This window comes from Apiospora phragmitis (assembly GCF_038363925.1).
Source record: "Apiospora phragmitis strain CBS 135458 chromosome Unknown utg000006l:1.0-5683423.0:1.0-5690449.0, whole genome shotgun sequence".
Taxonomy (NCBI): domain Eukaryota; kingdom Fungi; phylum Ascomycota; class Sordariomycetes; order Amphisphaeriales; family Apiosporaceae; genus Apiospora; species Apiospora phragmitis.
In genome coordinates this window covers 1,134,110-1,151,204 of record NW_027117404.1, presented here as the reverse complement: position 1 = coordinate 1,151,204, position 17,095 = coordinate 1,134,110, and the positions used below count along the sequence as shown (strand labels likewise).

The 17,095-nt window shown below is 52.9% G+C and overlaps 4 protein-coding genes across 4 annotated transcripts; 2 read left to right on the top strand and 2 right to left on the bottom strand.

The window, feature by feature from the left end:
• Positions 1-71: 71 nt before the first annotated feature.
• On the top strand, positions 72-497 carry PG994_005650 (uncharacterized protein; the record flags this gene model as incomplete). Its single annotated transcript, XM_066857059.1, has 1 exon — positions 72-497. One exon carries the CDS (start codon positions 72-74, stop codon positions 495-497), a length of 426 nt encoding a protein of 141 aa, XP_066716328.1.
• A 320-nt stretch (positions 498-817) lies between these two features.
• Positions 818-1,807, top strand: PG994_005649 (uncharacterized protein; the record flags this gene model as incomplete). The annotated part of the gene is made up of 1 exon (XM_066857058.1): positions 818-1,807. The coding sequence occupies one exon, from the start codon at positions 818-820 to the stop codon at positions 1,805-1,807; it is 990 nt and encodes a 329-aa protein (XP_066716327.1).
• A 330-nt stretch (positions 1,808-2,137) lies between these two features.
• Positions 2,138-3,651, bottom strand: PG994_005648 (uncharacterized protein; the record flags this gene model as incomplete). Its single annotated transcript, XM_066857057.1, has 5 exons — positions 3,416-3,651; positions 3,094-3,355; positions 2,878-3,009; positions 2,680-2,810; positions 2,138-2,587 (listed from the first exon to the last, which is right to left on the bottom strand). Exons 1-5 carry the CDS (start codon positions 3,617-3,619, stop codon positions 2,138-2,140), a joined length of 1,179 nt encoding a protein of 392 aa, XP_066716326.1. The 5' UTR covers positions 3,620-3,651.
• Positions 3,652-8,277: 4,626 nt separating this feature from the next.
• On the bottom strand, positions 8,278-9,419 carry PG994_005647 (cyclin; the record flags this gene model as incomplete). Its single annotated transcript, XM_066857056.1, has 2 exons — positions 8,278-8,772; positions 9,138-9,419. The coding sequence occupies 2 exons, from the start codon at positions 9,417-9,419 to the stop codon at positions 8,278-8,280; spliced, it is 777 nt and encodes a 258-aa protein (XP_066716325.1).
• Between the last annotated feature and the right edge of the window lie 7,676 nt (positions 9,420-17,095).

Below are 17,095 nucleotides of genomic sequence, written 5' to 3'. Positions count from 1 at the left end.
AAGCAATCACAGGCTTCAACGGTACTTGTGACTCGAAGTATGTCTTACCGACAGACATCTCGCATATGGACATGCCATCTCAACTACACACCAATGCCACGGTCCTCAGCAACCTGCTGCGCCCTGAGAATACGGTGAAACTCCTTGGACCAGATTTGAGTAGCGAAGCGCTACTCATGGCTGTCGTAGGGAACGATATACCAATACAGGTGATTCTCGACGTGGGCGCATTAATCGTTGACCTGGAAAACGATGAGGTCGCACGCAGATGGCTCGAGATGACACCTCACTCAGGCAAGGAAGCTGTCATTTTCCTGAGCAAAGAAGACGATATTCTTGTGATGGACCGCAACGGGTTTGTTGAACCATTCCTGACATCATCATTCGTCGCGAACACAGACGCCTGCCTTGTTTTCCTCGACGAGGCGCATACGCGGGGCATAGACTTGAACTACCTGATCACTACCGGGCCGCAACGATGCTTGGTCCGAAGTTGATCAAGGACCGGTTGGTTCAGGCCTGTATGAGGATGAGAAAACTCGGTAAAGGCCAATCCATCATTTTTTTTGTACCCACGGAGATTCAAGAGAAGATCAATGCAGTAACTCCCCATCGGAGTACGTCTATCCAGGTTTCGGATGTCCTTTGCTGGTCAATTTCGGAGACTTGGGCCGACACACGTCAGAGTGTGCCGTCATGGGCTTTGCAAGGACTACGACATCAACGCCAAGAGGTGATCTGGGGAAGCAAGATTGAACGTGGTACTGTTAGTGATGTTTCCCAAGATGATCTCAAAGATTAATTTGAAGACGAGACAATGAGTCTGGAGCATAGGTATTGCCCAGCTGTGGCAAATGCCGCTGAAGTCTTGCAGGGACATCTGCGGGATCTTCATGCATCCGAACGGCGAACACAAACCGAGTTGATTCGGGCCAAGTGCGAGCAGTTCGGTGTAACAACTTTGGCATCGGCTACTCTTCAAGAAGAACAAGAACGAGAGTTGGCCCCGGAAGTCGAGCAGGAACGCCAGGTTGAGAAGCCGGCTACCATACAACCCCTGGAGCACCAAGTACACCCGGACGTCTTGCGCATGGTCAGCAATGGGGAGTTACGCAAATCTGGTAAGGGATTTGAAGGGGCCTTTACTTCGCTACGCACAAGTAATGTCACCTCGCTGACAGATCTGGGCGGGTTCGGACAGGGGTTGCTAGTGACCACTGACTTTTCCCGAACCGTCGAGTTGGACGAGCGCTCCAGCCCCGACGCTTTCCAGCGCTCTGTGCAATGGATTATGACATTCAAGAACTCACTAGCTTCACACTTCATGGCAATTCTGAGCCCCTTTGAGGCCAACGCGCTTTTGCCGCTGATTGAGAAGAGTCCGCATGTCTTGCTTCACATATACTTGCCCCGTTCAAACTTGACATCGCCAACCCTACAGCATCTCAGACTTTACATCACTCCGGCCTCCCCATCCAACTGGGAAGCGCCTGCCGATCTTACTATGAGACTGAACCTCTTTGCCGGGCAGCTATACTTCGACAACTTTGAGGAATACAAGAACATGTGTGCCTACCTCGGACTATCCTACGTCCCAAACGAGGGAAATACTGCTGCCTCCATCGACGGCTTTGTCGGCCGGGCCCAGAACCCAGACTGCCTGTTCACGCAGAGCCCCACGGCGTTCCTGCAATTCCTCATGGCGAATGTGCGTCGAGACCGGCAGGACATCAACAGAACTCACATTGGCCGCATGCTAACCGGTGAGATCTTGACCGAGGCGGATTTCCAAAAGTCGTCGCAATGAAGGACAGAGTATCTTGGTGATATGCTCGGCCTAGGGCGTCTACACTGGGGAAATGGACCAGTGGGATAGGGAGCATTTGCTAGAGAATCATTAAAGAAACATTTGCTAGAGTAGGGAGAAACGCAAAGCATAATAGACCAGAGAGCTACATGAGAAAGAAGACTGCTGTTTCCCGTGATGTGTGACTGTTCAAAACCTTCCGTCGTGGTTACCTTTCATGACCTATTAAGCATTTTCTATGGCCCTACACATTTCCTGTAATTGCCTTGGTACTCACTTACCTCTCCAATATATGTCTAGTACACGATGTCAACGAGATGCGGACTTACCTCAACTCAGAACCCGAAGCCTCCGATCCCGCCCAACGGATCCTCGCGCGTCTCTTTGTCCCCCTTGGGCGCCATCCTCGGCGTCGTACAGGGCTTTCTTTAAGAATGCGTGAATAGCGTCGTCCGTCTCATTCACATCCCCGTCCCGGTCTGCCGGTAGGGAAGACACTGCTGCGGCTGCCGCTGGCGTCTCACCCGCAGCGGCAGCGGCAGCGGCCTGGGCCACGCGCAACATCTCGGCCAGGCCGGGCCGCTCGCCGGGTTCTTGCGCTAGGCATCGCGCGATCAGATCTCGGAGCCTTGGGTCCAGGCTCGTGTACTTGTACTCGCGGTAGGGGTCCTCGGGCGGCGGCGGCAGGATCTCAGTCGCGTGCGCCCGGTAGCCTTTGTAGTCGGATGCCGTCTTATCGTTGACCTGGATGACCCGGCGCGTGATGAGGTTGATCATTATCTGGTAATCCGTGTCAGAACTAGTCTTTCGCTTCTGTTGAATGAAAGGGGGCAGGGTGTCAGGAGATAGGGGATAGGGGGGTGTAGACTCACCTTGGAGATCTTGAAGAGATTCTCTCGCATGCCATCTTGGCTTTCTATGGCCTGTCCAAAATCAATCAGCTTGAGGATGGGGACAAGCTCATGCTCATCACCAGAGGGACTTGCGATATCCCCTATCATAACTGAAAACTGTTAGCCTGAACCAGATGTATTGGGGGATAGATAGCAACAGATGAGGACTCAGCTTACCGTTACCCATGTGCAAATCGCCATGGTCGAGGTTCAAGGGTTGCGTTCCCTCGCCCGGTATCTCCTCGAGGCAGGGCTCTGCATTCTCGTCAGCTTTCCTAGGGTACGCCATAGCGATAAAAGCACGCACGACTTCGCTCACATTGTCAGTTAGCATACGAGCTCGAACTCGGACGAGCCGATAGTGCTTCGGGGCGGGGACACGGAGGGACTTACGGCAAAGGAGAACCGACCACAGCACCCTGTTCGGGACCACCAGGCCGTACTTGATGGTCATGTAGTACAGCTGCGCCAGGTCGCCGTTCTCCAGATACTCCATCATGAGTACAGGTCCCTGGAGCCCGACCAACGAGTCTTTGACATTGCCCCTGGATCCCCGCAGCGACAGTTTTCGCACAAACCGCGCGACTGGACCTTGCTTCTTCACGCCGTCGTGGGACGCCACGATGCGGACAATGTGCGCTGAGCCCGCTAGTTCCTGATTCGGTCAGTAAAGAGCACCGCAGGCAGAATCGAAAGAAGGGGGGCATTTACTCACCTTGAGCCATCGAATCTCATTCCGCAGCACGTCCTCTTCCCCATCCAGAGCCCTCTTCACCGCCAGCCGCCTCGACGTGCCATCTTTTTGGCCGCCGCCGGGCAGCTTCTCGCGCACGCGGTACGTAATGCCGAAGCTGCCTCTGCCGGCCACGTCCTCGTACACGAAGCGCGGCTGCTGGCTGTTGAAGTGGTCGCGGATCATGCCGATGGCCTTGGTGTCCAATACGTCGGAGCCTAGAGAGGGGAAATCAGACATACTTTTGCCGGTATTCCACGCTGGCAGTCTGTTTACCTCGTTGAAGTCAATATAGCGGAGTTGGCACCGAACTACTGAGAGTTCCATCAGTACCCCCTCTTCTTTTTGATCTGGCTACCTTCTTCATTATGTTGGATCGCCACAAAGAAAGGCATTGCCAATGAGTTACTGTAAGTCAAAGAGACAAAGCCCATTGTGTGTTTGGGTCGACGTATGGAATACACTGAGACTAGCTATGGCTTGTGATACCGTAGCTTGGGCGAACGACCTAGGTGGCCGTCATGAGTTCGCACGCATGAGTAGTACCCCTGAGTCCCGCACCACAAGTTGCTCAGAGTATCACTCCCCAATTACGTATTACTCCCTAACTACGACTTATGATAGCGCTGCCTCAGTCGAATCAGCTTGGTCCGCCATATGGACGACAGGGGCTCTTCAGTTAGCTTTTCACATCGATCCGACCCAGAACCATGACCTCCTCTAAGCCAAAAACTGTGATTGGAAGATGCTGCCATGGGAGCGAACCAACACATCTTGTCGCGCGACTGGGGCTCTCCCTCAGCCATGCCACGATACAAGGGCCGAATAACACACCACGCCAGGAGTCATGCGCCCCCTTTTCTAACACAGCCTCGACGACCCCTCACTCATTGGCTCAGGAGGCTACATCCGCACACCCAGCCAGGCTCTGATGAAAACTTTTCATGATGCGCTTACCGAAGATGCCGACACTGGCGAGGAAATAAGATTCCTATGGTTGTCGCGGCATTGGTCGTTGTATGCGACGACATCGCCGCAACTCCTCCCTCCGCGTTGAACCAATTGGCAGCAGAGTACAAAAACCCTAGCTCCCTCAGTCTGTCAACTGCTTATGGGCTTTCCCGGAGCAATCCCCACATCCGCATAGCAAGCCTCTTCGCCCGGACTTCTGGAGGGCCCGAAGCAAATGTATACTGCAAGAAGGCAAGGCAGCCTGGCAAGGTCGAGCCACGGCGGAGCTGTTGAGGGTGCGAGGCCGTGTAAGTGGGCTTCTGGCCAATCAGACGGCCCGGAGCCCCCCATGGGCACAGCCCCGCTACGCAGCACTGGAATAAAGAGCTGCCTACTTGATGACGCAAGTGCATTCCTCATGAAAACGAATCAACGTCGGAAAGCGTGCTGTCAGTCGTCAAATGTCTCACCTACGGGCGTGGCGAGAGCAGTTGAATGGACTATTCGTGCCTCCCTATTATCAAGATGCACGATAATGTGAGTACTAGGTATGCATGTTCCGTAAGAACGAGGAGGTGACATGAAGTCCAAAAAAGCGGTGGAATGACTCATTAGGCATCGCATTCGGCACTTGTTGCTGCTTCTCGGAGCCTTCGAAGCGCAGACTAAACAGTAAAGTAAGCCTTGTTGGACAGGGTCATGGCTAGTAAGCCGTCGATTGATCGATCCACAGCCGGAAACTCACGATGTGTAAGACGGTTTGAAACAATGTGGGAGCCTTGACGAATGTGAACCCGACCTAATTCCATCGGAGATGTATACACAAATCGAGCAAGGGAAACCCGGGCGGCAAACGGCCGACCGACTACTCGCCGCGTATGGTCGTACGTTGCAATGACCCCAATAAGGGTTGGTGAGATGCAGCGACACGAGGACCGTTGCATGCGCGTCCGTCCGCCCGACCCGATGCGGACCGATAGACCAGACAGGTCGAGCACCCCAAGTAATTTGGCAGGTGCGGTAGCGACGGCAACACACACCGACTCGCAGTTGGAGGAACTCCTCTTCTCGTGCTCCCAGACAACACTGGAAATCGGCGCCGGATTTCAGGCCGGACCCCACATGCTACCATGCATGCATATTCAGCTGTAGGTTAGGTAATACATACCTCGAGTGCTATATTGTAGTGCAGATGATGATGTGCAGTCGCAGCGCGACCCGCCATGGGTGGACGACGCAATTGTCAACTAGTAGCCCGAATGTACCTTTTTGGATTTGGGTTGAAAGTCTCCCTGGGCCTTCCTTGATGGCTAATGCGGTGTCATGGAGTGGAGGGATTGACCCTGATACGAGGATCGGCAGCTGGGCCGCAAAGTGGTTTCGCTACAACACGGCCAGAGAGCTTCGTCCGTTGCAAGACAAGTGCTGCCGATAATGGCATCACACTGCCTACTCATTACCAGTGGTAGTGCCTACATGATTGATACATGAGACGAGACACGTACCTTACAGATGTCGTCGGGTGGTTGGAGAGGAAACCAGGGGAAAGTGGAATGGGACGGAATGGGGATGGGGTCTATTGAGAGGATGACGATGGTTTACATTTACAGTGCTTCGCCTTTGCCGCAGTTTCCAGCTGCTTCATGCATGAGATGCCGCATCGGGGTTGGGTTCGGGCAAGTAGCGAGGGAGAAAAACGAATAACGACTCAATCTATTCAATCATTTGATAGATATATCGAAGGGCGAAGAAGAAGCAAAGATTTCCAATAGAGCCCAATCTGCAATGACGCATTTCCACTAGTGCGAGACGCATGCATTGCATAGTAAGAAGAAGTGCTGGTATGCCGAGGCAAGCAAACAGAAAAAAGAAAGACGGTTAAAAGCAACGCGCACAAAAACCATGGATGGCCTGCAGCATCTTGCATCTTGCTGCAGTAGCGAACCCAACCATTGGCTGTCGTCGCATCGAGTTTCTGGTTTTCAGGCCGACATAAGGTTAATCCAGTAGCGCCGAATGCGATGCTGCAAGTCCTGCCAAAAATGCCACAATGCAACGGCGGGGCCGGCTGCCGAGCGTTCTGACAAGTATTTTAGTGATGGTCAGCAGGGAACCAAAGAACCAATACCCTGAGCGGAAGGAACCCTGATCGACGACGGCACGGGTGACGGCGACGGCGATGGTGCTGGTGCGACCCAGAGATGCTTTATTAGGCATGTAGTATGCACATGGTATATCCCTTATGGTATGTTACCATAGGTAGGCTTCATGACTTGAGTAAAATGCAAAAATAGAAACTCTGGACTGTCTTCGCAGGTGTTACAAGTTGATTGCCCGTCTAGCAGCGGCTCTGGCGGGCACGCCGTAAATACTGGGGAAGAACAGGGGCAGAGAACCTGGAGTTGTGCCGTTGGGCTGAAGAGATCCCTCCGAACTGACTCATGAAAGCAGGTTAACCTATGGAGTACATAATAATTTTTTGTGTGAACCGGGCAGGGCATCGTGATAACTCTTGATGACCAGACCGCCCTTGCTCCAGCCGCGCCCAGAATCCTCTCGACCCCAGCCCATCACCCGCCACCATTAGGTCAGCAGGTCGGCCACCGTGCCACCGCAAGGTGAATGACCGGGGGAGGATGGGATATCCAAATCACCAACACATTGGAACTTACTACTTTGCTGAATGCATACCTAGATAAAGAATAGAATCTGGAGCAAACAGCAGCAGCAGCAGCGAAAATAACCAACCGTCGCCTGAACCAGCGAACACCAGGTGGTCATGCCGCATGTTGGTTCCTAGTCCACCCCCCGTCCCGTACATGGACCCCGAAAACGATATCATCCGGACCCTGGAATCTCAAGGTGGACAAGACCGAACCTGGCTACATCTCACCAACGGCAAACACGCCTCTTTTTTCCGATATTGACCCTTTTCGAGAGTCCCGGAAATTGCATACTTACATTGCACCACCGCACCAAAAGTCGTTAACCTAGATAACTGCACCCAACCCCCATTGAAAGATGCTATCGCAGCGACTCCCCCGGCCTCCCCAGAGTAACCTAGGTCACCACAATTATGAGTAAATATAGTACGGAACAATCGAAACCGGTTCCTATCCAACAGCATACGAGAGCCAAGTTCCCTCGTTCCTTGATACGAATCCATGTTGCATGCAAGTCCGAGAAAGGAAACTGGTGGTGGGTACCTTGCGTTCGGGAGGATTGATCGCTTTGCTGGGATGACGTTTTTGGAGGCAATGCTGCATCCCGTAAGATGAAGTGTAACCTCGGGGCCGTTTTATCTATTTTCGTGTCACGACTCACCTCCCAAAGGACAAGGATTACAATTCGATCGATTGCACTTCTTCAAGAATTTTCATCTCGCCTTGTAATTGAGGTATTCTCAAAAATAGTATTAACACAATGCGGGGGCCAACCGGAGTGGGACCCCGTGCTGTATTGAATAACGGGCAAGTGAATCATGCTCAGGGTCCGAAGCCCGATGTTCCATGTTCACTTGCCCAAAGCTAACTATGCAATAGTAGTAGAGTAGTCGTTGTAGTAGTACCAGCTCATGATTCCTTATCCTAGGTAAATAGGCAGTAGTAGCCTCCATGACTTCATGCCCTCCTCCCAACTCCTCAAGCTTGTATGCAGCTTGAATAGATCCCAGTCTCCCGATGCCCGGGAAACACCCTCCAGATGCAACCTGTAGATTATATCCTAAACCGATTGCTGAAAAAAAGCAGAAACCATAATGCGCCTAAGAGGTATCAACGATGGGGTGTCTGCTCTAGACGCCCCTCTAAGAAAATACATCGCTCTTTCTTTTACCCTCGGAAACCTCTCCCGTAAACTCCATGCTAGTGATAAATAATGCCAGATCAACGCCCTTATGCTGTAACGCCGTTATCAAAGAATCGCGACCACATGCCCCGGCCCGTCTTGGCCCGCTTCGTTTTGCTGTGCCCGTCCTGGAGTTCCCGGAGCTGTTCGGGGCTGATCTCGTAGGGCAGTCGCACCTTGCAGTCTTTCCTGTAGTACATGCCTGCAGCTGGCTGAGGCATATCCAGAACAACCTCGACCGGTGACTCGTAGAGATCACCACCTTCGGGGTAAACATAAGGCTCCTCCAGATCCGAGAGAGGCGTGCTCGACCGCGAGTGCTGTCGCGAGGAGATGGAAGATGCGTAAGAGCTGCTCGAGCTGCCTGAGCTGTATACAAGGCTGGGCGGTGTTGAGGGATCCTGCACGAGGCGCACTGACTCGGGTGACGGTGCAGCCCTGGTCCTCGACCTCGAGTTGCCTCGCGAGGATGGTGGCGTGGGGTACCGGGTCGCGGTAGCCCACCGCTCGGCTTCCTGCTGCTTGCGCAAAGCCTCCTCCATCTTTCGTTGAATGCGGCGCGCGTGCTTGGCATCAACCTCGGCCCGGATGGGCGACAGGAAAGAGTCCAGCTCGCGGTAAAGGTCCTCCTCCGTGATCCGCAATTCCCAGTCCAGCAAGTACAGCAGTTGCTTCTCCATCAGGTTGACCTCAGTCCGGCTGAACCCAAAGCTGTAGCCCTCGGTGTGGATAGCGCTGTAGTTGGCCCAGTGCTTGTTCTTGGGCGAACTGTCGTTCAGATACTTGGCCGCGAGGATGAGAGCGGCGAGGAAGATGCGGTGCGTGGTGCAGCGCAGGCCTTGGCCATCGGCTGCAGCCGCGACTTTAGCCTGTTGAGGTAGACCAAAGTGGACATCAAAGTAGGCACCTGGACGTTGGATGAGACAACCAGCTGCGTGATGAACTTCTCCAATGTGGGTAGGCCCGCATCGTGGCACGGGATAGCCTTGGGCGACGGCGTCCTAGGCGGGGTGGCAAGTTGTGTCCTGTTCTGAGCCGGCGGGGGCATCATGTTGGGGTCGCATTGTATGACACTGTAGGCGGCATCGGCCAAGTAGGAGATCATGGTGTTGCTGACGGGCTGGTAGACAAACCGCTCCAGGGCCTCGGAGTTGAGCTCCTCCATGGTTAAGCCTGATATCGACGCCATGGTGACGGATGTGTGGTTTGAGAAAACTGCAAAAGCAGGAGAGGCTGGAATGTGTCGATGAGTTTGTTGTGTAAGTAAGCAGCTGCGCCGACAAGGGGGTAGCCTGCTTTATGTGTGTTGGTTGTCCAAAGGTATGGATGCAACAAGAATGCTCAAGACGGAACAAGAGAGACCGAAAGGAGCAAGTCCGGGGAAGTGAGACTGGGAGGGACTACTAGTAATATAATGAATGAATGAACCAGCAGTAGCAAATATGTGTGTGGGTGTTTGTGTGTGTGGTTGGTGTGGTCTTATGAGAGTGTAGTAAGGAGTGGATGAGATATGTATCACGCGGCGAGGGGCCTGTACTCATATGAGACTAGCAAAGAGAATCCCCAGTGGGCACGCGACTGGGGCTGCAAAGAGACAGCACTCAGTTACAAGACAGGAATGCGGATACCAGAAGAGACCAAGTAATCCCCGCTATAAGACCCGCTGGCTTGGCCACGAGGGGGAGGATAAGGAATTATAAGAGACGCAGGAGGAAAAAGAAAAAAAAAAGTGACCCAGGAAGTATCTTAGAAGATACGTGGTACGGTGACGCCAGTCAGGACGAGGCTGAGCCGAAGGACTGAGCTAGGATGCTGGGTGGATGGGTGTTGATCGACACGAAGTGCCTGGGCTGGGCTGGACCCAGAGTAGTCGCAGTGGGAATGTGAGGTTGAGGTGTGGGCTGTGGGGTCGCCTTTAGGCGGTGGACGATGGCGCACGACAGGGGGGGGGGGGTTGAAGGTACCGCACGAGTACCTCTTTGCTGTTGCGCAGGGGCTTCCTGGGCGTAGTGTAGGGGGGAGCTGCGTCAGTTGGTCAGTCAGCCGGTTTTGTCCGACAAGGGTGTCTCAGAAGGCCCATCTGTGGTGGCAGGTGAGAGTTTAGAGTGAATGAACAAGTATTATCCCGCCTCCTCAGTAAGAAACGGTACTACCTGATCTCGCTCTCTCTCTCTCCCGCACACACACATAACGATGGTCGGTGCGTAATGAGTTGATTGATTGATTGACTTACCAAGAGAAAGTGACAAGCGCCTATTGAACCTAGTTTGAATGAATGGCGATATGAGCTGGCTGAGATGCCGTAGGGCCGTGTGCCGTGACGAGATGTGGCTTAGGTATAGTAATCAAGTGGGAGCGACAGGTAATCACCACAGGATAGAGAGAGAATTCAATAGCAAAGAACGGTTGGTCGTATTCAGGCCCGGATGACGTGGGGTCGGGTCTTCTGAGGTCGTCGTAAAAGTAAAGTAATAATCAGAGGTGGCGGGAAGTCGGAAGTGGGTGCGACGAATTCAAGATTAATCCAGAACACCGAATGTCGCAGTCAACAAAAATCCGGATATTTGAGATAGGTAATCGTCAAGAAAGGAGCCCGGAGCCTGCGGAAATGCCTTTTTGGTTTGTTGCTGTTTTAGCTGGCGATGCGTAGCACGTTGCTTGAATCAGCAGATTCGATGAAATATCCGAGCCTCTGTCGTTGTCGTCGGAGTTCTCGGGGGTGTGGGAGTCACAAGAAGCCGTCAAGTTGCCAGTGGCACCGAGCGTTTTGGGAGGCGGAGTCGGTAAGCCCAACGCAAACAAATATTGGTCGGGGCTCCAGAGAATGGCGAAAGAACGCGCAACAAGTCTTCGTATCAAGCGACGTAAGAAGCACTGCCAAGCTGATCTTATGGATGGTCGACGAGATGAGTGAATGCTCGTTTCCGGGTGACGGGATGCGGCCTTGCGGGTTTCGTGGGACGGTTCCCGAAAAGTGCACAGCCTTGGGACAGATATATAGAAGCTCTTTCGATCTGCCTTGCAAACAGTCCTGGGCTGTGTATATGTATCGGTTGGCGTTGACCTGGCAGACACCAAAAGTTCTCAAGTAATCGTCAAGAAGCAAGAAAGGGCGCCTTGAAAGGGATGTGGAAATATTAATTAGATTTCGAGTCGAGACTGGCCTGAGTCTGCAAGATGGGATAGGGAAAGTATCGAATCAATCGTGGGTTCGTAATCGAGTCGGAGCGGAGGGGTCGAATGTTTCGTGTCCGTAGCTCCACGCAGTGAATCAGTCTAAGCTGGGAGGGAGCCGAAAAGAGAGGAGGCGTCTTCAAGACTTCAGATGAAAACTCCCTTTGGATGGAAAAGAAGAAGAAGCTGAAACGAAACACCTTTTCTCGCTTGCAATAGTAGTCACTAGTTTGACGAGAGGAAGGGACAGAATATTGGCGTTGAGGAATTGGAAACGTCAGGATCTCATATAGTTTCGACTTGTTCACAACCCTTCCCATACTGGATACTACTGGATACGACCGGGGAGGCATGAAGATCCAACCGATATGCTATTTGGAGAACTCCTTCGGCGGCCTGTCTCCAGGGCCATCGGTCCCGCTCAGACAATTGGGCGCGAGATGTCCTCTGGCTCACAATAACAAAAGAGCGATCGCGCTGTTCGAGCTTCGGCAGGGCCCCTTACCAGACGCCCCCCAGAAGGCCGGCGTTACCACGATTTGAATGGCTGACAACTGCATTTTGCCGACCAAGCCCGGCCATGGCGCCGCATAAGCCCTTAGATGAATGGCGAGCGCGTCGGACGGTCAGTTGGCTTGCGCATGAATCATTGGCTGGTGTGGTTCGAAAGCAGCAAAGACTTGAAACAAGCGAGTAGGGGCAAGCGTTTTGGCCAAGCGTGGTGTGTACCGGCTGGTATCCATAGGCGGGAAGAGTTACTACTGGAGTAACCTCTGACTTACCGAGAGCCTAAGGTTGGAACTTAACCTACCTGACAAGTCGAGCCCGGTAGGCTAATGGCGAATTAGACGGGAGGAACCCAGCAGCGGGACGAGGTAGGCTGTGGCTGAAGGTGGAGCCGGCGGGCAGGGGGCTACATGACTTGGTTGGTAGCTTGCCGTCAACCCCGGCCAATCAGGCTACGCCAACATGCACAATGTCAACCTCGCAGGAGAATTGAAACAAGATACACATCGAATGACAGAGCGCGTAGCCCTTTGTATCGGTATCGATGATGGATCGATCCGCTGAATGCAGGTACCTGAATGGTAAATATGGGCTCAGAGAGACACATCAACACTGATGATAATCGGTGGCAACTTGATGAGCCAGCCCTTTCGTGGCATCAGCCCACGAGCCCATCAGATCGACCGCCAAGAGGGTCTCGAGGCGGCGTGTTGTAACTTGTACGCCAGCCAGCCATGAAAAAGCTAGACACCACAAGCAGGAATGTTTAGAGCCTCGCGCGCATGGCCGTCTCAACCGGCCCTTCACTCCTCTCCAAGCCCTTTCATCAAAACCCCCCTCTCGTCAATAGCAGCCATCACGATATGCCAGGAAGGCATTACAGTGCAAAGTTCGAAGAGCTGTATGTAACCCCACCCCGCCGCGATTGTGGCAGATGCGTGGGTCGTCCAATGACCGAGCCAGGCCTTGGACGGACTTGCACAGGGTTATGTGTGTGACCCGTTGAAACGAAACGTCTGGACAATCGTGCTATTTTCACTATCGTGTTGGCTCCTCCAAATTTCCCGCCCACTTTGATCGTGACCGATTGGGTGCTTGGTCGCGGGACAGAATCCAAAAATGCCACCGCGAGGTCGTATTCACCATATTAAGAGGGTATTACGCAGGACATGTCTCCACGATGTCTTCAATATTGTGGTCGAACAGGCGGTCGCGGCACGTCGGCAGCGGCCGGGGCATACATTTCCCCCAACACCATCGCAACTCAACCATCGTGCCGAGGTGTTCTCAAAACGCAGATATGAAAATTTTGCCTCATAACAAACTCGTCGCATCGTATCAGGCATGGTACCAATACGAAGTGAGCACGTTCTGTATATACCGTGACGTGCGGTGGCCAGCGTTACTAAGTAATTAGCGAGCGGCTTGACCATGGGTCATGACGATGCCTCATTTGCTGGTCTATGCGACTACTCGTGCGTCTGCCGTCCAGCGTTGTTTAAAGATTGGATAGGTTGGAGGATGAAGGAGGTTGAAACGCAGTCATTTCCTTAGCACGGCAGCATGTCTCGCAATTGCGCTAGGTTAGAAGCTGTGTCCTCTTGTCTCTCAACCCTTGATGATTACGGCATTGAAGGAAACCTAACCTCGTAACTATCATTTGCCCTTGCATGTGTCTTGGACCCCTGAATGGCCCGTCCGTCCGGATTCCAGCGAGCGGCGTGCAGACCGAAGCCGAAACCTACAGGACCTACAGTATCCCGTGTGGCTTGAGGCTTCGTCAACCTTATCGCTGGCTTTTCCCCAGACATCTGACCGACTGAGCACCAGCGAGTCCGAGCGTCTCCTTGCCCTTGCCCTTGTCCCCTTGTCAATCCCATCTCATCCATCACCACCTAGGGTTAAGATTTAGCGAACTGCGGCTGGAATGAGCTGGGCGCATCATTTGACAGATGGTTTATTACCCTTTCCGGCGCACAGGATAGCGTCAACCCCCTGCGCCTTGATGATCTGTCAAAAAAGTAAACCTGCTTTTTCTCCCCTTTGCTGCTGAATGATGAACAAGGCATTGTATTTGGCTATTGAAGTTGCATTCCAATCTCCCTTATCTAACGAGGGTTGAGATGGTACTCTATGTACACGTAGGGGATGGCGGCTCTTGAACTGGTGATCGATCCAGGAACTGCGGCACTGCTCAAAGCGAGGGGTTCGTTCATCCATGACCCTGAACCTCGCAGCCGATGCCGAGCCTTGAAGTATGCCTCCAGCAACTCCTTACCAACTCGGGTCTCAATCAGGCAGTTACAATTAGATAGGGATGATATTACAGTACGCTTATTCCCTATATCATACATAGCCTTATTGATGATAGCCATAGCTCTTTACATCAGGTACAAACGATATACACTGGTAGATCAGGCATAGACGTTAGCAGTCTTCATAAAATTAGCTTCCTAGTCGAGGACCAACCCCCGCAGGAAGCATTATGCGTTGTCCATGAAATGCATCCAACGTTATGCCTGTCAATCCAGCCATCGTGAATAATTCAGGCTGCTAAAACACTGGGGATTCGGACCTCACCGCCCTGCCGAGTTACTCAAGTTAAGTGCATCCCCAGATTTTTCCTCCCTCTGTCTTGGCTTTTCGGCTGGCCGTGCTAGTCCAGGATGGATGGATGGATGGATCCCGCGATGCCCGATGCTACCAGGCTAACCTACAGTATTTACCAACATCCCAAGGAAGGGCCGTTTTCTTTTTGTTTTCTCTTCATGCTGCTGGACCACGATCGAACGAAACGGAAGCGGCGGCCTTTCGGTTTAAGACGGGGCTAGCCTGAATGCGGTGCCCTCCTGTCTGGAGAAAATCGGTGGAATTGGTCGAACTGGTCTGCGCACGCCGTCATTGGCCGGGACCGCCTCGAAACGAAACGTCCAGACCACGCCATCAAGGGCCAATGGCGGTGCACCCATGGCGAACTACCCCGCGCAATGCGAAATCGAAGGAGGGGGGAAAAAAAGGGGTGCGCGTTCCTGTTGTGGCTGAGGACCTCTCTACTTTATGCGTGTCTCTGGTAAGCCCCCTGTGCCACGACTCATTATTCACACGCATGGTCATACGCATTGAGGCCTCGCAGATGGGGTGGGACACAACAGGAAATAAACATTCGCATGGAACTGCCAGGATGAGATGCAAGAACCAACTTCTGTATTCACGATGTATCTCTCCAGCGTACGCCATGAACACTGTCGCATCAGGCTCAAACAGCATAAGCTAAGCCCCAGTCTACCCTCCCTCCGCATACAGACGGACTGATAGCCAGCCAGTGAGCAGCTGAAGTCCTGGCATTCCTGGCGCTGGCGCTGCCGGCAAGCTGAATAGGCAGTCGAGGGCCTATCGGACGGACCCCTATCTGCCTATCGTCATTGCTTCTTGTGTGCTGATCTAAGACTATTCATGAACGGTTCGTTGGTTTTTGTTCGGCCGAACGCTAGCTAGCGAAGAAGCTCCGGGGCCATTCAGCTGGACAGGAGTAAACACACTGTCTTAGCCCTCAGCCGAGAATCTTCATCAAAATTTCAACAAGTCATTGTTAGCTTCAATAATGCAGTTCCCTTCCATGCATTGAGTTTCTTTTCTTTTCTTTTCTTTTGCCCGCACCGGGCAACCCGGGAAGCATATGAAGAGACCATGCGCCACATGACTCTTGTCAGGGGCAAGAGAGAGGGCGGAGGCAAGACTCGACGACTCTGGCTTGAACTCCCCTGGGGCCGCCAATCAGGACTGGATCATTATGCCAAGCTGCCAAGATCTCCATAGAGCCGATCACGAAATACTGTGCACCGATCGGCAAAGGCCCCTAACAACCGTGGTGGGAGGGGGGATCGTTCCCCTATTCTGATCATGTACACGTCCTGTACGGAGGTCCCCTTCAAAAGTCTTTACATACCCCCTGTCGCCAAGACTGTTCTAAGAGACCGTCCTGTCAGCTGGCGTACCGTCGTGTACGTACAGCTATACTAGCGCGCCGTTTTAGACAGCTTATACCCTGAATGTACATTTTGATTGGGTAGATAATCCCTGTTCCATCCCGTCTGGATCCGTTCGCTCTGTACGGAATAGCGACAGCTGGTCTGCAGCTGTGCCAAGAAACTTGGCGACAGGGGGTATGTAAAGACTTTTGAAGGGGACCTCCGTACACACTCTCACCTCTACATTGCCATGCATACAGAGATCCACCTTTTTCAATAGCCCATCTTATGCCGTGTTACTATGTATGCATGTACGTAGTGGGAAAATATAGGCCGAGTATTGTGCATGGCATGGCGCTATCTTCAACGTTACTGCCATGCAAGCTACTTCCAAATTACTACTTGCATACATATGCAGGTCCAGCAAAGCAAAGCACCAGCCCGTGCCGTAGCAGCTGCCCAGAGCGCTCTAGCCAGCCACCACCGCTCGTTCTATGGTACCGCTCCGTCCCAACGTTGCCATCTCACTAACTAACGCAAGCCTGCTGTGAATTGTCCGTTACCTTTCATCGCGTTAGCTCGCTCCTCCCTCCGCATCCCACTTGCTTGGGTTGGTGACAGACAACAACTAGGAAGTGCGGTTCCGCAACGGCACACGGCCCCTGAGCCATGCGTCGCTCTAGGTTAGGGGTTTTATTAGTGAGCAAAACGGGATCCAAAGGCATGTGGCCAGTAGCTTCGGGGTCAAGCGAGTGATCGTCGCGTCCATCGATCTAGGTGTTCTACTGTGTAGGTAGGTATCGGGGGGCCGTCCAAACGGGAAGCGTGGCCTGGGAGGGCCGCGTGACCACTGGGAGTTCCTCCTTCGAGAGAAGACTTCATACCTATGCAGATGGTTTGTCTTGAAGGGTGCAGGTGGCTTCTTTCGAACGAACGGGTAAATACGCTGCCGCTGTTGTTGCATCAACCGGGATTGGCAGGTTTTTCTCAATGTCTTACGAGTGCAGTGGTTCCTTCCCGCTCTCAAACTTCCAAGACAAACATCCTCGGCGAACACTGCGCGAGCGTGCGCATGTGCATTGCATGGGTTTGTCCATGTTGCTAAAAATCGAACCTTATGCTCAGTGCTGCTCAGTGAGCCGTGTCATCGCTGTAACTCCCCAGGTATTGACTGCAACCACACGCTCCCAAACTCCAAGAAGGCTGGCGTCGCTTC